The sequence below is a fragment of the Schistocerca nitens genome, chromosome 1 (genome assembly GCF_023898315.1).
Source record: "Schistocerca nitens isolate TAMUIC-IGC-003100 chromosome 1, iqSchNite1.1, whole genome shotgun sequence".
Lineage (NCBI taxonomy): Eukaryota > Metazoa > Arthropoda > Insecta > Orthoptera > Acrididae > Schistocerca > Schistocerca nitens.
In genome coordinates, this window is record NC_064614.1 from 836,721,309 (window position 1) to 836,746,309 (window position 25,001).

Here is a 25,001-nt window from a genome sequence, read left to right on the forward strand (position 1 = left end):
CCCATCAAGTGCTCTTCATCGGCGGACTGCCTCACCCACCGCCCATCTCCAGCCTGAACGCCATGCAGTCGACGATCTCCTTCCTCACAATGTCGAACGGAACCATGCCAGATCATCAGCTATGCAAGCCCTCACTGAGGCATGATGCCTCGTACAACGCCTGCCAACGCCGCCACCACCTGACACCGGAGATGCACCTCGTGGAACTTTGTCGACACCGAAGCAGACTGCTTCCCTGGCACATCAGGTTAGTGACTCTTGAGTGCTACCGATCCCTGTTCACAACGGCCCCCAAATGAGTTTGCCAGCCAAGCTGAACGCTACTACGAATGGCACGACACACAAAATTGTCACGACAGATGGGCCTCCAGTGTGCCATAAAGTGCACCGACTACCACCACAGAAGCTACGCCTTGCTAAAGCGGCAGTGGAGGAACTTCTAAGGACAGGCATTGTTCGCCCATTGGACAGTAACTGGTCCTCCCCCATACATTTAGTTCCCAAAAAGGACGGCACTGTGGGCCTGTGCGGTGACTATCGTCACCTCAACACGTGGACGGTATTAGACAATTACCCGATACCTCACATACAAGACTTTGCGCAAGTACTTAGCGGAGCACGCATCTTCAGTGTCTTGGACTGCCACAAGGCATATGTATAGATACCAATGGAACAGAATGACATCCCAAAGACAGCAGTAATCACACCTTTTGGCCTGTACAAATTTTGTTACATGCCTTATGGTCTCAAAAACGCGGCCCAAACTTGGCAGCGTTTTATAGACTCACTTCTTTTTAACTGCACATATTGCTATGCATACCTCGATGACATACTAATTTTCTCCCCCTCTGACAGGGAACATGAACTCCACCTGGCCACGATACAGGACTTATTGACACGTAACGTAGTCGAGATCAATAATGACAAGTCACAACTCCGCTGCACTGCTGTGTCTTTTCTTGGGTGCACAGTCTCCTCGGATGGTATACGCCCCCCGCAGGAGCGGGTTGACTGCATTCGTGAGCTACCCCTCCCAGTGTCGTTTCACGAATTACGCCGGTTTTTAGGAACTGTCAATTTCTACCATCGTAACCTGCCGATGGCGGCAGCAATTCAAGCCCCTTTGACTGATGCATTGGCCGGAAAACAAACCTCAGGCAGTCGCCGAGTACCGTGGTCTGACAACATGGTGAGAGCTTTTGAAGACCTTAAATCAGCGTTAGCACGTGGTGTCACTCTCGCCCATCCTTTGCCAGATGCCTGCATCTCGATTACAGCAGATGCAAGTGATTTTGCAATCGGTGCAGTCCTACAACAGCATGTCAATGACACGACTCAACCACTCCATTTTTTTTCCAAAAAATTATTGACAGCTCAACGTAAATGGTCAGCATTCGACAGAGAATTGCTTGCAGTTTATGAAGCTGTAAAATATTTCTGCACAGACATTGAAGGAAGGAATATAACAATCTTCACGGACCACTGCCCCTTCGCGGAAGCTATCTGTAACCCCGCTACTGACCTTCCCCCACGTAGGTTCCGGCAAATGGACTTAATTTGCCAATACACAACAGACATCCGTTACATTCGTGGGTCAGAAAATGTGGTGGCTGACTACCTATCACGTATCACTGCAATTTCATCCCCCATTAATTTTGATGAATGGGCCTACTTACAGGACAGTGACACCGAATTGCACAACCTCAGACAGGGCCCAGATACTTCCCTTCAGATCGTTTCATGCAACCTACCGGGCTCGGCCAAGCCACTGTGGTGTGATACATCCACCGGCACCGCTCGGCCTATTGTTCCCCTTGCGCTGCGTCGCCAAGTGTTCACTACTTTACATAACCTGGCACATCTTGGTGCTAAGGCTACTACGCGCCTGGTTACAGAACGCTTTGTGTGGCCAGGTGTGAGGAGGGATTGTCGTACTTGGGCTCGTGCTTGTTTACAGTGCCAGCGCAGCAAAGTCGGCAGGCACACGCAACCCAGTCTAGGTAAATTCCACATCCCGAAAGGCCACTTCCGTCATGTACATGTGGATCTCGTAGGACCATTACCCATGTCGGATGGTTTCAGGTATATCCTGTCTGGCAATGATCGCGTTACACGTTGGGTGGAGGCAATCCCCCTGCAGGACATCACAGCAGATTCCGTAGCACGCGCATTTGTATCCTCCTGGATAGCTCGATTTGGTTGTCCTATATCCATCACCACCGACCAGGGAAGACAGTTTGAATCCCTTCTGTTTAACAAACTCTACGTCCTCTGTGGGGTGGATAGATTCCGCACTACAGCTTACCACCCCCAGAACAATGGACTGGTTGAGCGGTGGCACAGAACGCTGAAAGCGGCACTCATGTGCCACGGTGGTGAGTGGTGCGATGCCCTTCCCTGGGTTATGTTAGGAATACGCACGGCTTACAAGACAGACCTCCAGGCTTCACTCGCTGAGCTCCTGTATGGCGAGACCCTAGTCCTCCCCGCAGAGTTCATCAATGACGAAGCAATCGCCGACCTGTCCGACCTCCCCATGCTAGTTGAACGGGTCCGGACACACATAGCCACGATCCGCACGCCTCCTCCACGGCCACATACCCGCCCTCGTGTGTTCAGGCATGCGGCACTGGACTATTGTGAGTTCGTTATGTTACGGGATGACACAGTCAAACCGGCATTACAACCACCCTACTCTGGCCCACATCGAGTAGTGGCTCACAGGGACAATACTATGGACATTCTCATCAGTGGTCGCCGGCAGACAGTTTCCCTCCAACGCGTGAAACCAGTCTGGACGATCGAAGAATCTGTAACACCCCCCCCTGCCCCCCACCCCCTGAGTCGAGTGTTCTTCCATCAGCTGGTGATGACCCCGATCCCACATAGACCACCCACCGTCCTGCGTCCCACCATGATCGTATGTGCACCGAGCCTACACCTGAGGGCGACTCAGCAGTTGCGTACGATGATATTCTACCCTTGTTCCAAACAGGCACTGCGTGTGACAATCCACAACCTCAGGCTCAACCTCATGTTGCGTGTGACATTACACCGTCCCAAGTGTTGGTACCCAATACCTCCACAGAGTGTTCCAATGTTTCTCCTGAACTACGTTACTTTTTGCCCCCATCCCCCCTAGTGCACCCTACATCTACTGTCGACGAAATTTGCATCACAATCAATGCCTCTGAGTGCCAACGCGATGAGCTTTCCTTGCAGCTCCACGAGGGATCCATCTTTGTCCTCTGCATAGGGGACACTTCACGTGGGTCCACACCCACGTCACACATCACCATCCTGCGCACAGTCCTGATCCCAAATGGGGTGGATACGGCTGCCATAACCGCAACGTTCAGCACCAACGGGATGCTCAAGATTCGCATCCCCCTCTCCGCCGGTACTGCAACAACATCTCCTGTGCCCGTTCCAGTTCATGCGCGCAGGCCGACCGGTCCGCCGCCCCCACTGGATGGCGGACTATACGAGCGCTAGTCCACCCTGCACAGACAGTATGGACACTTAGCACACGCTGCTATCAACCAGTGAGCATCCCAGAATGTCACTACACAGGAAGACACCCATGTTCTTCCCCCAGTGCTCCGCACTCCTTGGGGGGGCTGTGTGGTGACAGTCGACTGCCAGTAACTTCACCGGCGAAGCGCAGAGTAAAAGGTCTTTGGAGACTTGAGCTTCTTTGGCAGTCCCGTCTGCAACTTGATTAGTGATACATGTGTCGTGAAATTGTGCATTGTTTTTCTTGTGTTTCTGTAAATATACGAACCGTAATAAAAGTGCCTTATCGTAATAAGTTGGAATTTTTGGTGCGTGGACCGTCACTATAACCATAAAAACCCACAACTATCTTTGAGATGATGTTCAGCTACACAAAGCAGATCTACAATTTATGACTGATTTTCTAAGAGTATTTATAGGTCTAAACTTTTGTTTCTTATGCTTTGCAGATTTTGGAAGAAAACACAAAATTATAATTTCTTCATTTTGTATGAGTGCATTGCTGTTTGTTGATGTTTCTCCTTCCCACAAAATACGACAGCACAATACAACCTGAATCACACTACTAACTGTAGACTACTAATATTCAGAATAATTGGCACCTTCTGTGACACAGAACAACATCAAAACACTTTGTTCACTCTGTGGATTGAGTGCCAACACAATGACTGTGCTCGTTTGAACAAGTGTTCAGACCTCAGAGTGTACGTATTTCTTGACCCATCTGTCTCGGATGTGTTTTTGTCATTAAATTATTACTTTCATTCCTTAAAATAATTGATTCTTTTTTTTTCACCCTGCATATTCGGGATGTAATAGCCACAGATATTCGTGAAAGCTATTCCAATTTTTTCCTTAGAAGCACGGTGCTTTAGTAAATTATGTTTCCTTGTAATTAATTAATAATATCCAGAGATTCATGTATTGTTATTTTTGTTAGTTTCCAAGAGAGAAAGTAGTTAGTAACAGTATAATGTAACATCCATTCATAGTATGATCAAATTTTTCAACGAAATTTCCAAAACTATTTTTACAAATCAGATCAAATTGTGATTCTGTATTATTATTTTGCTGAATATTAATATATGCACTACTTGACACATCTTTTTTCACTAACATAATACTATTTCAGACTTTTTCATTTATGTCGTGTTCTGCAGTTGCTATCATAAAGTTGTTCTACAAAATATTTGTATTCCATTATAAGGTTATATTCTACAACCTGTCATCAGTAGTTTCAGCTAAGATAGCAAAAATTACTCATAGCATACATTCCTAACAATACCTAGATGTTAAGACTAACCTGGAACATGAATGTCTCTTTAAACAATGGATTAGGCTGGCCTCGCCGAATAGATGTCTTGCTCCTTGCCATCTCCTGACCAGTGCTGCTGACCAGACAAAGCTTCACAAATGTATCAGGTGCACGTGTCATGGCCATATTTCGACAGTGACGTGGATAATTTAACAAACTGCAAAATGAAACAACTTTTTTTATTCATTAGGAAGTCTAGTAATAAAGCAAGAGTTAGATTTTTCTGCATCTTTCAAGAGTGACTCATGTAACATACAAGCAACAACAGAATTAATATGTTTATGACATACTATACACATGACCATCATATGAAATATGATTTTAGACTCCTGAAATTTTCATTTGCTGTGTATGTCGTGGATAAAAGTTTGATGCTATGACATTATTTGACTGTGACATCATCAATGGGTTAGATAACAGCCATGTGTCAGCAAGTGTCTGTTAAAAGCGTTTTACTGAAGTTCAGTGGCTAAGTGACAGCTCTGAACATCACGACAATTTCTTTACTACAAATGCTCTGATTATTTTTGATCAAGTGACAGCCAATGAAGTTAATAATGAAAATCTTACAGGCTGCAATAATCATAATAATAATAACAAATCCTTTGACTACAAAAATGGAATCATTATAGATTGTACTGCAAAATTTTAAAGAAAGTAATATAGAAGTCAAAATCCCTTTTCTATAAGGAGAAAATAGATAAATCTAATAATGAAATGAAAACTATATGGAACATTATAAAAAGTGAGACAAAGACTAAAACAAGTGACACAGATGACCTAAAAATCAGGCATGGGGGTAACTTAATAGAAAATCAAAAAAGTGTGGCTGAAATTTTTAACAAACATTTCCTGTCAGTAACCCAACAAATAGACTGTAGGCCCTCTGTTGAGGAAGCTATGACTTTATGTCAGGATGCATACTCCAACATAATACCAGAAATGTACATTAATCCTATCACTGTAGAGGAAATTCAGTCATCTGGTCTTTAAAGTGTAAGAACTCTGCAGGAGTAGATAATGTATCCAATAATTTATTGAAATTTTCATGTAAATGGATTAGTGATATTCTGTGCCATATTTTTGATACTTCATTTCAACAAGGTATTTTTCCTGAAAGGCTTAAGTATGCCATTGTGAAGCCCCTACACAAGAAGGGTGATAGAGCTGAGCTCACTAACTACCACCCTATTTCACTGTTAACAGCCTTCTCTAAAATTCTAGAAAAATTAATGCATAATAAAATTACTGAACACCTCATAATGAACAGACTTATCAACAAGAGCCAGTTTGGCTTTCAAAGGGGTTGTTCGACTGAGGATGCAGTGTATGCACTTACAAATGAAGTACTTGAATGTCTAAATCAAAAAATGATAGGAATTGGTGTTTTCTGCAACGTATCAAAGGCATTTGATTGTGTAGATCACCACATTCTCATGCAGAAAGCCAAACTACTTGGAATAAGGGGTGTCGCAGGTAACTGGCTGCAATCTTATTTTCAGGAAAGAAAACAGAAAGTAATTTTAAACAGCTCAGATGAGTCAAGGGATACCTCCGCTCAGTCTGAATGGATTTCTATTAGTTGTGGTGTGCCTCAAGGCTCAATTCTGGGTCACTGTTGTTTTTGATGTTTATAAATGATTTGCCATTGTGTGCAAGCCTGCCTTGCAAATTTACTCTTTTTGCTGACAATACCACCATCTTCATGAGTGGAAAATCAGATGTTAATTTAGAGGAGTCAGTTAACAACATACTCTCTGAAGTGATTAACTGGTTCCATGTTAATAGTCTCTCTCCAAACTCAAGTAAGACAAATTTTATCCAGTTCCATACAAAAACAAAAAAAGTGAGAGAAATAAATGTAACATGTGGAAATCAACCAATAGACAGAATGGATGTGTCTAAATTTCTTGGAGTACATATCGATAGGAAAATGAACTGGTCCTTCCATATACAACAGACCCTAAAAAAATTGAGCTTGGCTATGTATGCTATCAGAATGATGTCTTCCATTGGAGATTTAACCACTATGAAGTCTGCATACTATGGGTATTTTCACTCCGTTATGTGTTACGGAATTATCTTCTGGGGAAATTTAGCTTTGGCGAAGAAAATTTATGTGGCCCGGAAAAGGGCTATTAGAATTATGTGCAGAGTACCCCCTCAGACACCATGCCGTAACCTTTTCAAAAAGCTGCAAATAATGACCACTGTATCCCAGTACATATATTCACTGATGTGTTTTGTAATTAAGAACCCTGCACAATTTGCATCAAATAAGAACTATCACAAATATAATATAAGAGGGAAATAAAATCCTCATTGTGAACTTAAGAACCTGACAGTTGTTCAGAGAGGTGTCAAATGGTCAGAAACAAAAATTTTTAACCATCTCCCTGACCAGATAAAATGTTTAAGAGAAAATTAATCTCTTTTTAAAGCAAAACTAAAGGAATATTTGTTAAATATGTCTGTGTATACATTAGAAGAGTTTTATGGTGCAAAAAGGGAATTAGCATTTAGATAGAATTACCCATCTTGTTAACAAAGAAATGTGCTTGCAATTTTTCTCCAAATTAAAACATGAAATTTTGTATTAACACTCAAAGAAATCTGCTGTTATATGTACAATATCTGTTTTTCCTTTAAACTTTGTATTAACTATATGCAGTTATGTAGAACATTTTTCATGTATTTAATGAAGACTGTTTTGTATCTTTTTGTATGTTTGTTGTTTTGTATGTTTGACTCGTTCCACATCTCATGTGACGTGCTCACAATATGAGATCTACGGAACATGAAATAAATAAATAAATAAATAAATAAAGTCATTAAATGCTCATTATCTAATGGTGAAAGCATATGGAAGGCTGGAATATGCTCTCTGAAATCTTAAAGGTAGTAAGGAGGGAAAACAAGGAAGCAAAATGAAGTTCTAAGAGTTGAAGGACATGAAAAGGGAGCAATAGTTGAGCAGGGAACAAGACAGGGTTTTAACCTATCCCCAGTACTATCCAAAGTGTACACTCAGGTATCGGATAACTCTAAAGGCTGCAACACTATTATGAAAAGTATAGGTTACTAAACACCATACAGATGAGATGTTGATTTGTAGAAAGGCACAATAACAAGACTGCTATACATTTAAGCTTTTGGCCAACAGGCCATCTTATGGAGTAGAAAACACACACACATTCATGCAAGCATAACTCACACACATATGATCACTCTTCCTGGTCGCTGAGGGCACTGCACCTGACGGGAGAAGCAATCCATCGGCAGTGGTGTTGAAGAGAAGGCTGGGGGCAGGGATGGTAGGGATTGCAAGGTAAGGGTAGTGGAGGGTGTAGTGCTCCTTGTGGAGCCTGCAGTGATGTGGGGGGGGGGGGGAGAGGGGGAGTGGGGGGCAGAAAAAGAGAAGTATAGAAGGGGAAAAGAGTCTAGTGTGTGGGTTGGTGGAACTGAGGGCTGTGTAGTGCTGGAATGGGAGCAGGGAAAGGGATAGGTGAATGAAGGACAAGGAATAGCGAAGGTTAAGGCTGGTGGGGGGGGGGGGGGGGGGGTCATGGGGATGTAGGCATAATTCAGAAAATCTGGTGTTGGCAGGAAAGAACCAGATGGCACAGTCTGTGAAGCAGCACAACCATAATCTGAACCATTCGACTGCACCTAACTTGTCCCCACCACATCTCTGCATGCTCCTGCAAGCAGCACTACACCCTCCGTTATCCCTATCCTGCCATCCCTCCCCCCTCCCTGGCCCCAGTCTCCTCCTTAACATCCCTGCCCATGGATTGCTTGTCCCATGAAGGCAGATTGCTCGCAGTCTAGCGTCAGTTGCCAGAGAGAGTGGTCATGTGTGTGTGAGTTGTGCTTGCATGAATGTACTTGTCTTTTGTATTCCAGAAGATGGTTTCTTGGCTGAAAGATTAAATGTATAGCAATCTTGTTGTTGTGTCTGCCTGTGATTCGACATCTCCTCTGAATCTATCCTTTTCATAATACTGTCATTATTCCCTGCTGGATTTTCCATTGCTCGATTAAATATAAATGCTATCAGTTCAACTAAATTCATGGAGATAACAATTACAAACAACTTCAAATGGAATGGTCTCATGGCTAATGTTTGGGGAAGGTGATTGTAGACTGCATTTTATTGACAAAACATCTAGAATATGCAACAAATCCACTAAAGAGGCTACCTATACTATGTTTGTTTGTTCTCTGGTAGAGTTTTGTTGTGTGGTATGGGATCCTTACCAGGTAGGACTGACACAGGACATGAATAAAGTTCAAAGAATGGCAGCTCATTTTTTATTATCACAAAATAGGAAAGAGAGTGTCACTGATATAATAAGTGAATCTGTGTGGTAATGACTGAAACAGAGGCATTCTTTGTTCTAGTGAGATCTTGTCACGAAATATCAATCTTCAACTTTCTCTCAAAATGAAAAAAATATTTTGTTGACACCCACCTACATAGGGAGAAAGGATCAGTGCTGGCAGGGATAGATTTAAGTATTGCTTTTTCCTGCATTCTATTCGAAAGTGGAACAGTAGAGAAATAGCCTGACTGTGGTTTGAGGAACTTTCTGCCAGACATTTAAGTGTGAACTGAAGAGTAATCATGTAGACATAGATGTAGATGTAGATGTAGAGTGTATATAAAATACAGGCTGACAGTGGCAAGAAAAGCATTTCCAAAAAAGAGAAGTTTTCTAACATCAAATATAAATTTAAGTTTTAGCAAGTCTTTCCAGAATATATTTTCCTGGAGTATAGCATTATATGACAGTGGAACCTTGATGACAACCAGTTCAAACAGAAAGGGAACAGAAGCTCTTGAAAATCATGGTTACAGCAGTATGATGGAGATTAGATTGATATATCAGGCAACTAATTAGGAGATATGGAATCAAACTGGGAAAAAGAAATTTATGACATAATTTGACTAAATGAAGGCATTGGTTGATAAGGCACATCATGAAGCATAAAGGAATAGTCAGTTAGATAATGTAGGGGAGTATGGAGGGGTAAAAATTGTAGAGGGAGACCAAGGCTAGAGTACAGCATGCAGTTCAAATGAATGCAGGTTGCAGTTGTTGGACAGACCTAAGGAGGCTTGAACAGAATAGCCTAGCATCAAGCAGTGTTCCAAAGTAATCTCTTAAATGAAGCCCACTACTACAATAGGAAAGAAAACTCTCATTACAGAAATACCTGGAGAAGCAAATAAGAAAAAAAGAGGTGTTTATTGAAGTTCATATAAGAACAGTTTAACAACAGAATCTGTAACAAAAGGAAACTAATAGAAAGTTTTTAAGATAAACATCTGACAAAACATTCTGAAAGGAAGGGTTTAACATTCCAACAATAAAGAAGTTGTTACAGACAAATGTTCAGAAACATCAAATTATCTGATTTTTGTGGCAGTTGTCTAGAGGATAATTTTTTGTACACATTAGGTTAAGCATTTAAATTTTATTTCCAGATACTAATTAGTGTGAAAGGCATTCAAAGAGGTGTTTTCTGAGATCTCAAATGAGAAGAGAAATGAAAGTGGGAATTGATGAAAATAACAACAACAGTAGGTGGTGAGAGAAGACCATCAAAGTGTTAGCCAAATTAGCATGAGATTCAGAATTAATTATTTGATTCAACCTTGTGTACATTATATTCATCATAAGAGAGAATGTTTTATTACCTGGAATGAGTCATACTATATTTTACCACAAAAATGAAGCAATAAAATCTTACATGTTTTTTCTGACACCATGTTAGGCTTCTGTAAACTACACTAACAAATGACAGTTTTGATGTGATAGATGTCTTCCACACGTCCAACCTCCTGTCCACATGCTGTAGGGGATTACCTATAGGGGCAAAATACAGTGGTGGCTGCCAGTGTGCCCTGAGACTGCCATGGTAGCTATGAACATCTTACAGGATGCGAGCTAACACCCCAAAGGTGTTCGGGCTCACATGCGGTTCCTCTTCGTCGAAATGTCTTGCTCAAACTTGTCTAGGGATTGAACTGCAAGTGTCACAAATTAGAAATTTAAACCACAAAGTAAGAAGACAAATAGTTTTGAGAGTGGAAATCATAACTACTGTCCGAGTAACTACTATGAAAGACATCTGGGAAGTTCTCAACGGAATACAAACAACAGTTTTGATAAGGGAATTGGTAACAGGAACACACCCAATGATAAATTTCAAAGGACTAATGGGAACAGATACTTCGTGACACGGACCGACACCAAGAACATAGATTTGAGGGACCAAAACCTGGTGAAATGAACCAACATAAAGGGAGATCGGTAAACTAAGTTTCACTGCATCTCAGGTCTGGAGATGGGAAAATAAACCGGCAATCAATAGGATGCGAGTAAACGGAAATGTGATGGGTGTTAATAAATTGGCAGAAAGGCATCAGAATATTGAACTGAAATTAGTAAGAGATGAGAATCAAACAGGTAAATTTTCAAATCATATCATACATAAAAGGCATAATCCTAAGATAATGATAGATAATGATAAAGTTGATGATGACTATTTTTGGGCTAAATGATTTGTTTTATGAATGTAAGACAAAAGAATGTGTTAATGTTAATACAATGAAAAATTCTATGTGCCAAAAGAAGGCTGAGGTGGAGCTGAATTTGGTGGAGTTAGATGAGATAGAACATTCTAAAGAGGTACTAACCAGCAGTAATGATTATAGTGATGAAGGTGATGAAGTTTCAGGTGATATCGTGACGGCAAAAGTTGATAAGGAGGTTAATAAGTGCGGTGTAGCATTAGTCTCATGAGCTGTTGATGAATTTGTGTGTGTATCGGCAGATACTGGTGAATTATTTTTGAAGGGAGGTAGTAATGATGTTTTATGTGCTGAAGTTACAAAATTTGAAGCTGCTGGTATTGATACTTCAGGGAAAGAAATCTATGCATATCTTTCTACTAATGGAGGTGAACCCAAAATTTTGGATGGATCTGTGGGTCTCGAATGTTTCTTTGAGGATGAATTTGGATCTGAATTTGATGTGCGATCTGCAATTAATGTGGCACAGGAGCATGTAGGAGAGGATATGGTATTATATTCAGGTTTAAATCAAATTTGCAGCAGAATTTAATGGTACTGTTGGTTCTGAAATTGCACAATGCTGTAGCTATAATTTATGTGATTTAATGGCAGAGGCAAGTGAAACTGAGAGTTGTTTTTATATTGGTGATTTGTCAACGGAGGTAAATGAGGTTTTATGTAGCGAGTTGTATGATGTATCAGTGGCTGTTGAAAGTGCTGTTCATGAAGGTGTTTGTAATGACATGGAAGTGAAAAGTAATGAATTATTTCATGATAATGACGTTGTAGCTACTAATATCAATAATTTTAAATGAGAATACAGTGAGTTTGATTCCTATATAAAAAGTGATATATGGGCAGAATGGTATCTTAAGGAGAAATGTGATTTTACTGTAACTGATTGACGATGGTATAGTAGAACATTATGATCATTATTGCCTCATTTGTGGAGTCAAGAGAAGTTTAAGATAGCAAGAGGTCTGGAAGGGAGAAAAAATGAAATTGGGGTGAAAGAAGCATTTGATGAATTATTTTGGAACAAGTACAAGATTGAGGCATGTATCGAACAGGATTTTTGTACTCGAGACATGGAAGAGAAGGGGAAAATAGGTTAAGAAATAAGTGTATCTGTTTTTTGATTATAAGATTATTTGGAGGGGTAATTTGCAATGTTTTATTTCAGGACTTGTTGTGGCTTGTTTGTTGCTTTGTCACATAAGGATTTTTTTGGGCACAAGTTCTGTGCAGTTATAAATAGATAATTTAGATGCACATTTGGGTGCGAGGAGGTCGCAGAACTCAGTTATTTGGTGAATGGTATCAAGTCAAAAATCATTGTACTATTTGCATATAAATTGGGGTTTTGGGGGTATATAAGGGATTTATTTATGTGTATGTATGTGTTAGACTTGAGTTTTTAGATGGTTTTATGTTTATTGTAATTTCCAAATTATAAATTATGGTAGAGCCAATTTGAGTGCATGGAGGTCAGAGAAATTTGGAAAATGAAAATTCATAATGCTTACCTAGGAAGACAAATGTATGTTTATCTACTTCACTGCACGGAATTAAACAAGGTGTGAGATTTGTTCATATTTGTCATTAGTTTTGAGTCGAAGGGAGTTATTTAAATTAAAAGAAAATATTAATTTGCCAATGAAGTCGATTGGACATCTGTCATGAGATGCAAGTCTCTAGTGGGACTTGAATAATGTATCAGATTTAGTGAAGAATTTATGAGCAGCTTGCAAATGCTGTAAACCAATTGTTTACTGTATAGTTTAGATCTGTTTGTATCGATTCCACTGGGGGAAATGTTCAGTGCAGATCTTGTGTGGTTTCGGAAAGTGTTTATTTTCTGGTATGTACACCCAATTCAAAACTCAACAGATCTGTTTCCAAAAAATGATGGCGATGGAATGCAGAGCCATAAAGAATTTCATCAGTGTACTCAGCTCCAAATCTGTGGAGTGCTGCTGGAGACTTCATTGTGACAAGAAGGTTCTATGAGAGTGAGTGCAGCGGCACTGATATTTCTGCTACATTTCAGTAGACAGTCAATTTTGATAAATATATAGTTTTATTTGGCATTTATTTATTATGCCGCAATTCATAATTTATGTTAGATATAAGTTTCTTTAAATATAAAGCATGCTGCACCAACACCACTACAAATAATTACACTATTGATCAGGTGCTTAGGATAGTTATGTTATTGTATTAAGAATTTGTATCTTATAAATTTGGGTGCTACTTCATAACATATGTGGAATGGCAACATGTTATGAAATGGAGGTGTGTGAGTTAACAAGCATTGCACTCTCATTTAAATATATGGCTGAAAGTGTTGGCCTACAGGAATTGTGAAATGAACCCTGTCATGCAGGACTGTGTGCCACAAAGAGTGCAGATTCACCACAGGGTGGGGAAACTCACAGGCATCAATTGTCTATTGAGGCCTAAATGATGTAGTGCGTGACTGAGACAGACGAGAACATACATCATAGGGAAACCTAATAGAAGGACCAGGGAGACGTAACAGTGTTAAATAAGGTGGACCGAAGATAGGCCATAAAGGAAAACATTTATGAAAACTATTTAATTCTGTAGTAAGACAGAGAACGAAGCCACAGTAATTTTAATCTACATCCATAAATTTTCATAATAATCCCAATAAAACTTGAATGTTGTTCATATCTGTAATAGTTTAGGATTTACTGTTGAAGTCAAATTAACAAGTTTTGTAACAAAGACCTGAATGCTTAGGTCGATTTTAACGATTGATATTTCATATACAAGCACATGATTAAAATGACAAATCTTGAAAATATCAACTCTGTAACTTTATTTGTTTAAAAGCTATAGTAAATTTAAATTATCAGTATTTTCAGATAAGCATCAGATCATAATTTCCTCCACACAAAACACATCAAATGATGACAGCATGACATCTCATTGAGTCATTAGGTAATAGAATATTTGTTGTAAAGTTTAGTGCATAATAGTTACTTTTGTTCTTTATTTATTTATCAGAAAGCATGCTGATATGAGGCTATTGGCTATGGCATTCAAAGCTAAGAAGGAAATTATATTGGTTTTATGTAATAGAATTTAACTTTTATTATGTAATGGATATTATTATTACTTCATTTAGAATGTGAAAGTGGTCAAGCTTTGATTATTTAAATATCTTAAAATTCAAAATAATGTAGAATAAGCTGTAGCCAATCAGATGGATGGCTTCAGGAAAACGGAACTGCCCTAGTCGGTTGAGCAATGATGTTCAGTGTCCGGGGAAACACGGCCAAGGGCAGGCAGAGGGACAGTTCTGGTCGAGACACCAAAGGGGACAGTTTGACTGGAGACACCAAAGGGTATACACTCCTGGAAATTGAAATAAGAACACCGTGAATTCATTGTCCCAGGAAGGGGAAACTTTATTGACACATTCCTGGGGTCAGATACATCACATGATCACACTGACAGAACCACAGGCACATAGACACAGGCAACAGAGCATGCACAATGTCGGCACTAGTACAGTGTATATCCACCTTTCGCAGCAATGCAGGCTGCTATTCTCCCATGGAGACGATCGTAGAGATGCTGGATGTAGTCCTGTGGAACGGCTTGCCATGCCATTTCCACCTGGCGCCTCAGTTGGACCAGCGTTCGTGCCGGACGTGCAGACCGCGTGAGACGACGCTTCATCCAGTCCCAAACATGCTCAATGGGGGACAGATCCGGAGATCTTGCTGGCCAGGGTAGTTGACTTACACCTTCTAGAGCACGTTGGGTGGCACGGGATACATGCGGACGTGCATTGTCCTGTTGGAACAGCAAGTTCCCTTGCCGGTCTAGGAATGGTAGAACCATGGGTTCGATGACGGTCTGGATGTACCGTGCACTATTCAGTGTCCCCTCGACGATCACCAGTGGTGTACGGCCAGTGTAGGAGATCGCTCCCCACACCATGATGCCGGGTGTTGGCCCTGTGTGCCTCGGTCGTATGCAGTCCTGATTGTGGCGCTCACCTGCACGGCGCCAAACACGCATACGACCATCATTGGCACCAAGGCAGAAGCGACTCTCATCGCTGAAGATGACACGTCTCCATTCGTCCCTCCATTCACGCCTGTCGCGACACCACTGGAGGCGGGCTGCACGATGTTGGGGCATGAGCGGAAGACGGCCTAACGGTGTGCGGGACCGTAGCCCAGCTTCATGGAGACGGTTGCGAATGGTCCTCGCCAATACCCCAGGAGCAACAGTGTCCCTAATTTGCTGGGAAGTGGCGGTGCGGTCCCCTACGGCACTGCGTAGGATCCTACGGTCTTGGCGTGCATCCGTGCGTCGCTGCGGTCCGGTCACAGGTCGACGGGCACGTGCACCTTCCGCCGACCACTGGCGACAACATCGATGTACTGTGGAGACCTCACGCCCCACGTGTTGAGCAATTCGGCGGTACGTCCACCCGGCCTCCCGCATGCCCACTATACGCCCTCGCTCAAAGTCCGTCAGCTGCACATACGGTTCACGTCCACGCTGTCGCGGCATGCTACCAGTGTTAAAGACAGCGATGGAGCTCCGTATGCCACGGCAAACTGGCTGACACTGACGGCGGCGGTGCACAAATGCTGCGCAGCTAGCGCCATTCGACGGCCAACACCGCGGTTCCTCGTGTGTCCGCTGTGCCGTGCGTGTGATCATTGCTTGTATAGCCCTCTCGCAGTGTCCGGAGCAAGTATGGTGGGTCTGACACACCGGTGTCAATGTGTTCTTTTTTCCATTTCCAGGAGTGTAGTTCAGATTGAGACACGAAAGCAGACAGTCGGTTATTAGGCAGCTAGGAAGTGAAACAACTTAGAAAATTTCTAATTTTTCTATAAGGTCCAAAAATTTGTCTATTGAGTTGCTAGGACTCTGCACTAGATCCCACAGCAAATTTTCTGGTAACCACTTTTTCAACATCATAATTTCAGTAAGCACTCCCAATGGATGTTTCACATGCATTAATCTCACAAGTTCCCATTTACAAAATTCTCACATTGACCCATTCCCGTATTTAAATGTTGGCCCATTCAGAAGCTCATTTTGAAGTCGCATTTGCTTCGCTTAATCTCAGAACTTGTTCGGAGAACTGCTTTCAGTTATTTCATAGGTAGTGAACGTATCACTGCGTATATTTGCCCAGGATTGGGGCTCACCTTCTAAATGTCTTTTCATGAATTTTATCTTTGCCTCGTTGGTCATTCCCCTTATAAAACCGTTCCTGCATGCTGCTAGAAAATTTTCTGGGTGATATTTCCCATCGTCTCCAGAACATTTGACCATTCCTGAGTTCATCCATGGAACACTGATCACTGTAGAGGTTTGATGTACAGCTAAAGAATTCAACTCGCTTTTGGTTTCATTGATTTGCTTTTTAACTTCATCATTTTCAATTTTAATGCCAGATTCTACACTACTGGCCATTAAAATTGCTATACCAAGAAGAAACGCAGATGATAAACGGGTATTCATTGGACAAATATATTATACTAAAACTGACATGTGATTACATTTTCATGCAATTTGGGTGCATTGATCCTGAGAAATTAGTTCCCAGAACAACCACCTCTGGCTGTAATAACGGCCTTGATATGAACAGAGCTTGGGTGGCGTGTACAGGTACAGCTGCCCATGCAGCTTCAACATGATACCACAGTTCATCAAGAGTAGTGACTGGCGTATTGTGACGAGCCAGTTGCTCGGCCACCATTGACCAGACGTTTTCAATTGGTGAGAGATCTGGAAAATGTGCTGGCCAGGGCAGCAGTCAAACAGACTTGATGGTACGCATTTCTCCTCCTTAACACAAGGCATCACAACAATTTTTCACCAGGCAATGCCAGGCAACTGCTATTTGTGTATGAGAAATTGGTTGGAAACTTTCCTCATGTCAGCACGTTGTAGGTGTCACCACTGGTGCCAACCTTGTGTGAATGCTCTGAAAAGCTAATCATTTGCATATCACAGCATCTTCTTCCTGTCGGTTAAATTTCACGTCTGTAGTACTTCATCTTTGTTGTGTAGCAATTTTAATGGCCAGTAGTGTACTTGTTCCTTTATTTTATCTACTTCTTTCTCCCTTTCCCTATTCAAATGGATAAGTTGCTAATAGCCTCTGTAATTTCAGCCATTAGAGCATCTTGCCTACTCATACAATTTCTTACCTTGCCTCCCAGATCTGCCTGCAACTTCTCCACCTTATCACTGGAATTCTTCTTGGCTTGATCTACCTTAGAGTCAAGTATTCCAACTTCATCAGAAATTTTGCCCTTTTCATCCTGAATGGTTTTAAATTTTCCATCCATCAATTACTCAATTCCACTAGCCATTTTACCTGCTTCATCTGTCACAACCAAATCTATTTTGGATAGAAGCGAATCAGTTTTTAAATTTACATCATCCATATCAGTTTTAACAGAATCAATTTTGGATCCCAATTCTCTTATTATTTGCATTAATTGCCACATCATGTCTCCCCCAATGTCATCTCCCTTGCCTGATTTCGGACTGTTTACCCTACAAAATTCACCATTGTTCACACTCTCCCAATCTGACTTCGGGCTAAGCAGATTGCTAGTATTTTTGGATCCATGCAAACTGCCTGACTGCTTAATATTAGTGACGTCTATTATTGGCGACTGAACTACAGAATGATACATAATCTCGCTATAAACACAGGTATTTAGCTTTGTCGTGCTGGATCCTGCTGCCATGGTATTGCTGCCGATGTTGCAGTTGAAGCCGATGCTGAAGATCTCGTAGCCTCTGCTGTGATACTGCAACCAGCGCTGCACAATGAATCACCATTGAAGATGCCACTGCTGGCTAGAACCACGTGCTTTCGATGTTGCCTCTTCTTTCGCATTACTTTTTTATCACTCCTAACCAATGCTAAAACTCGGTGCACACAACTGTTGTAAAACTCGTAGCTCAGAGCTCCCACACAAACTGCCTAAACTGCCACAGACTTGGGACTCAGATCACAGAATATTGTTAACTGTGAAAATTACTATTGTAATTTCACAACCATTGAAGAAACCTAATATTCAGTCCTGAACCGATCTCACATTTAATTTTTGCTAGAGATCCTGCCTATCGAAGTACAGATAATACTTTTGTAAACATTTTGCAGAATTAAAATCCAATTCTAAACTTTCCAGAGTTCATATTCCGCAACTAACACTTTCCAAAATACAGTCCTGTTCCAACACTTAGCAAGATTCTTATCTCTCAACAAACCCTTTTCAGATTCTTATCCCGGGTGAGAATCCAATTGCAAGCTAACCTCCCAAAGATGTTCAGGCTCACATGCGGATCCTCTTCATTGAAATTTTACTGGCTCAAACTTGTCTAGGGTTTGAACCGCACTTGTTGCATTACACATCCTAAATTAGAGACCTGTGACCCTTTGGTTAAACTGTCTGGCTGATGGCAAGTTTGTCAAATACAGTACTAGAAATCTACTCTGTAGGAATCAGCATGGGTTTCGAAAAAGACGGTTGTGTGAAACCCAGCTCGCGCTATTCGTCCACGAGACTCAGACAGCCATAGACACGGGTTCACAGGTAGATGCCATGTTTCTTGATTTCCGCAAGGCGTTTGATACAGTTCCCCACAGTCATTTAATGAACAAAGTAAGAGCATATGGACTATCAGACCAATTGTGTGATTGGATTTAAGAGTTCCTAGATAACAGAACGCAGCATGTCATTCTCAATGGAGAGAAGTCTTCCGAAGTAAGAGTGATTTCAGGTGTGCCGCAGGGGAGTGTCATAGGACCGTTGCTATTCACAATATACATAAATGACCTTGTGGATGACATCGGACGTTCACTGAGGCTTTTTGCAGATGATGCTGTGGTGTATCGATAGGTTGTAACAATGGAAAATTGTACTGAAATGCAGGAGGATCTGCAGCGAATAGACGCATGGTGCAGGGGGTGGCAATTGAGTCTCAATGTAGACAAGTGTAATGTGCTGTGAATACATAGAAAGATAGTTCCCTTATCATTTAACTACAAAATAGCAGGTCAGCAACTGGAAGCAGTTAATTCCATAAATTATCTGGGAGTACGCATTAGGAGTGATTTAAAATGGAATGATCATATAAAGTTGATCGTCGGTAAAGCAGATGCCAGACTGAGATTCATTGGAAGAATCCTAAGGAAATGCAATCCGAAAATAAAGGAAGTAGGTTACAGTACGCTTACGCTTGTTCGCCCACTGCTTGAATACTGCTCAACAGTGTGGGATCCGTACCAGATAGGATTGATAGAAGAGATAGAGAAGATCCAACGGAGAGCAGCGCGCTTCGTTACAGTATCATTTAATAATCACGAAAGCGTTATGGAGATGATAGATAAACTCCAGTGGAAGACTCTGCAGGAGAGACGCTCAGTAGCTCGGTACGGGCTTTTGTTAAAGTTTCGAGAACATACCTTCACCGAAGAGTCAAGCAGTATATTGCTCCCTCCTACGTATATCTCACGAAGAGACCATGAGGATAAATTCAGAGAGATTAGAGCCCACACAGATCCTTCTTTCCACGAACAATACGAGACTGGAATAGAAGGGAGAACCGATAGAGGTACTCAGGGTACCCTCCGCCACACACCGTCAGGTGGCTTGTGGAGTATGGATGTAGATGTAGATGTAGAAAATTAACATAACATATAATAACAGTAATAATAATATCAGGAACTAATTAATGACCCATAAATGATGTAGGCCACACAGTTACAATTTGGTTAGAATAATGTTTATTCAGAAAGCAAACTAATAGTGAAAGTGATTGTATTTAGAGTTACCGTTACACTCAAGCACATATCCATTTGACACAGTTTGATCATTCACAATCTCATCGCAAATTACAAGTCCAATATTCCACACAATAATTTAGAGTTCACACCAAGCACATGGCTGCTCACCACTCAGAGACTAAGTCCTGTGATACCACACAATGCGAAATATTCTAATTTGTTTCACTTCCTAGCTGCCTAATGACCTACTGGCCTATTTTGTGTCTCAATCCAAACTGTACCCTTTGGTGTCTCCAGCTGAACTGTTCCCTTTGATGTCTCAACCAGAACTATCCCTCTGCCCATCCCCGGCCGCCTTTTCCTGTATGCCGAACATCGTTGTTCAACTGACTAGGGCAGTTCCATTTTCCTGAAGCCATCCATATGATTAGCTACAGTTTATGCAACATTATTTTACATTTTAACATATTTAAATAATCAAAGCTTGACCACTTTCACATTCTAAATGAAGTAATAATAATATCCATTACATAATAAAAGTTAAATTCTTTTACATAAAACCAATACAGTTTCCTTCTTAGCTTTGGATGCCATGGCCAATAGCCTTGCACCAAAGTGCTTTCTGATAAATAAATAAAGTACAAAAGTAACCATTATGCGCTAAACTTTACAACAAATATTCTACTACCTAATGATTCAATGAGATGTCATGCTGTCATCACTCAATGTGTTTTGTGTCGAGGAAATGATGATCTGATGCATACAGATAATTTAAATTTGCTACATCTTTTAAACAAATAATGTTACAGTGTTGATATTTACAAGATTTGTCATTTTAATGAAGCACTTCTATAAGAAATGTCGATTATTAAGATTGACCTAAGTGTTCAGATTTTAGTATTCAGGTCTTCGCTACAAAACTTGTTAATTTGACTTTAATAGTAAATCCTAAACTATTATACATATGATCAATATTCAAGTTTTATTGCGATCACCATGAAAATTTATGAAGGATGGTAAATTAAAATAAGTGTGGCTTCATCCCCTGTATTACTACAGAATTAAATAGTTTTCATAAATGTTTCCCATTATGGCCGATCTTAGGTCCACCATATTTAACACTGCTATGTCTCCTTGACCAAAAATGCCTTCTACTGGGTTTCCCCATGACATAGGTTCTTGTCTGTCTCACTCGCACACTACATCACTTAGGCCTCAATAGACATTAGACGCCTGTGAGTTTCCCCACCTCAAGGTGAATCTGCGCCTTTTGCGGCACATGGTCCTGAATGACAGGGTTCATTTCACAATTCCTGTAGGCTGACTCTTGCAGACATGTATTTAAATGAGAGCACAATGCTCATTAACTCACAAGGAACCCTGGAAACTGATAGCCAATGGGGCTATGGTGAAGTTATGAAGAGGCAGCAAGCCAGCTCATTTGCCTCCAACAATAAAAAAAGCCTCAGATCAAAACCAGTACCAGAAGTGACAAAGCCTTTTAGTAGATGTGTCACATATGACAACTAACATGGCCCCAATGAAACACAGATTGTCCAAACAAATATATAGGAATTGGGACTGTCAATGGTGTATCCCTAGAAAAGAATGGAACACTCCAGGAAATCACATGGACAGTGACAGAGAGGAACAATGACAGACTGTTGGAGATAAGAGAAATTGGGAAGAGGCTCTGTGGATGACCTGCTTTGGCAGAAATGAAGAAGAAGAAAGAAGAGGAGGAGGAGAAGGAGGAGGAGGAAAAGGAGGAAAAGAAGTACAGGCACCTGATACCCAAATCCTGCCGCAGTTACACAACTCCCAACATTTAGAAAATATTCATACACTATCATATGGTTAACAACACACATAGACAGTTTGGGGTAGAAGTATTCCTTCCTGGAAGGTAACAGAGTGGCTGCATGAAGGGCATCCAGCCAGTCCTTAAATTAATCATGTCAAATCCAATAGTAACCACGCTGACTCCATGTAGATGTGGGACAAAGTTACAAGCCAGAAAAAAAAAAAAAAAAAAAAAAAAAAAAAAAAAAAAAAAAAAAAAAAAAAAAACGAAGAAGAAATAAGATCTGGTAAAACAGATACAATTATAATTTACTTGTGCTTTTCTGATGATCTCTAATTTCCAGTCTTAGTTTTGTAAAAAGCCTGTCAGTAACTACCGTACAAATATAAAGAATCACACTGGGAACCCAAGAGAGTGATGAAAGTATTCACATAACAAATGTTGTCACAGTTGTGTTTGGCTCCAGCAGGGTTACTAGAAGTGATGCAAAAAAATAATATTACTGATGCCAAAGGAATCTCAGACAGAATGGCAAGACTTGTTTTAAAAATTAATGAAAGCTATTCCAAGTAAATCATTTAAATCAATACACCAAGAAGCTCACTTTCTAATGAGGAGGTATAAGACCTCTAGGAAGAGTCAAACAGTTGATAAGTAACAGCAACTCTCAAAACAAGATGATAGTGAGAGGTCTGAATGCAAAAGTAGGTCAAAAACTAAAGAATGAGGTATCAATGGAAACATATCTAATTCCATAAAAACAGAGAGCATGTGCTAACAGAATTTGGTGATAACAGTATGTTTGTTCTTAATACATTATCCAGAAGAAAACAAATTAGAAAATGGATTTAGAAAGACCAAATGAAGCTAGACATGAAACTGACTACATTTTTAACACATAATTAAGGAATGATCCAGGATAAAATGCTCCTAAATGTTTTTCAAAATGAACATTAACTTGTAAGATGAAGAGAAAAAATAGATGAAATGCTAAAACAGAAACAGATTTCTGTGTCATTAGGTCTGAAATGTAGAGTATGATAATTTATTTACAGTTTTGTGTGATACAAGATTTGGCTGAAAAAATCTGATTATTTAAATAGACAAACAGTATGGACTTCAGGGTCAACCACAAGACTGCTGATATCTGATCCTCCTCTCACCATTCCCACTACCCATTCACGGTTCCCAGACTTGCAGTTGGGCCATGACCTATGGGTGTGTGAGAACGTGTCTGCAGCTTGTCAAAAAAAATTCATAGTGTTTCAGAAGAGCAATAATTAATGTGGAATTTTTAGTGAAGCTTGGGAAGTCCACCACACAGGTCCATTCTTTATTAAGCACAGGTACAGTGACGAATGTCTCTCATGAACTCAAGTTTTTGAGAGGTTTAAGTGGTACAAAGAGGCCTGAGAAGACACACGTGAGACATGTCTAGGGCAACACTCAACATCAACAACAGATGAAAACAATGAGAAAAATGGAGGTTTAATCTGAAAAGACCATTGATTGAGTAATCATGTTGTTGCTGATATTGTAAAAATTGGCAGATTTTACATGAACATATTATAACAGAACGTAAAATCATGTATGTCAGTAATTTCTTTACGTGTAATGTTTTATGTAAAGATAGCCTTTGACTGCGAGTTTAACAACTAAGAGACGGTTATCTTTGGTCATGTGGGAAGGAGGTGGATCTTTGGAAGAGGTGGTTGGCGGTCTTTGGATCAGGAGCGTGGGTTGGAGGAGGTGGTGATACAGATGTGGTGTAAAACAATGTCTTATTTCATATGATTGTAGAAGTGTTAAATGTGAATAAATGAATTAAATAGTGATGTGCAAAACTAATGTAACATTTGCTCTCTAAAAATCAAAATACCACGTCACCCTACAAACCAGTTAGTCTCATCCAAACATAAAGAAAACCGCGGGAACATCGCAGTGGAATCACCTCTAGACTTCACGAAGACAACAACGCAGCCATCGATATGAGTTAAGTACCAAACTGTTCATACTTGTTAATGGCCTCAGACTATAAATTTGAATCTCCTGTAGTGCCTGAAGTCACCATGTGGACAAAGCAGTAGGCCAACTTATAGCCTGTGGAAATCTTAGGAAGAGGTCTGTTAAACTTGGGGGCTCGTCCGGGATATTACAGTTAAATGTGATGAGACTAATTGTGCTTGGTTTGCAGGACATTATAAACTTTATAATTCGTAAAACATGAATAACATTGTACACGTTTCCTGGACCAGAAAAAGTAGTGTGAGAACCGACAAAGTGCTGGCTTATTGGAGATGTGGACGTGTGATCGACGTCGTGGTGTGAAAAGATAAGTACAAATCTTCTTTGTTTTAAACTTTTCGTCAAAACTGTGTCCAAACACATGGTTTCATAATGACGCTATCAGAAGAAATTAAAAAGGAAGTGGGAGAAATGTTAGACTCGAACATTTGTGGTGTAAGTGACGATCCAGGTGACTCACAAACCGAAAGAAAACCGGATCAACAGTACTGGGTAAGGTTACTCTTTGCCAGAATGGAACAAATGCAGTCCGAATTAACAATGGCAATGAATTCAAATAGTGAACTCCTAGAATCGAAAATAAATGCATCCAGTGAATCGCTAGAAGTGAAATTAAACTTAACTAGTGAATCGCTGGAAGCAAAAATGAAAAGCAACGGTGATGTACTGAAAGAAGAGATCTCGAATTTAAAACTTCAATTAGGAGAAAGTTTGAAGGGCGTGAACTCCAAAATTGAGGCCATAGAAAATAAGTTTGTGACCTTAGAAAATAAATTAGCCACAGTTAGCTCAAGTCAAGGGAAAGAGATTGAAAGGTTAACCGCAGCTCAAAGAACTGTGGAGGAGAGGGTAGACAAATTAAGTCTAGATACAGAATCAAAAGTTAATTCCTTAGATGCTGAATTAAATAACATACAAGAGTCTGTAACATGTAATTTAAGTGTAATAG

The 25,001-nt window shown here is 40.6% G+C and overlaps 1 protein-coding gene across 1 annotated transcript in view; it reads right to left on the reverse strand.

The window, feature by feature from the left end:
- Positions 1-25,001, reverse strand: part of LOC126208232 (synaptotagmin-14) — a 586,661-nt gene that overhangs the window by 24,060 nt on the left and 537,600 nt on the right. The window contains exon 11 of the mRNA XM_049938886.1: positions 4,820-4,988. Within this exon, the coding sequence (XP_049794843.1) occupies positions 4,820-4,988 (169 nt within the window). The remainder of the gene's footprint in view (positions 1-4,819; positions 4,989-25,001) is intronic.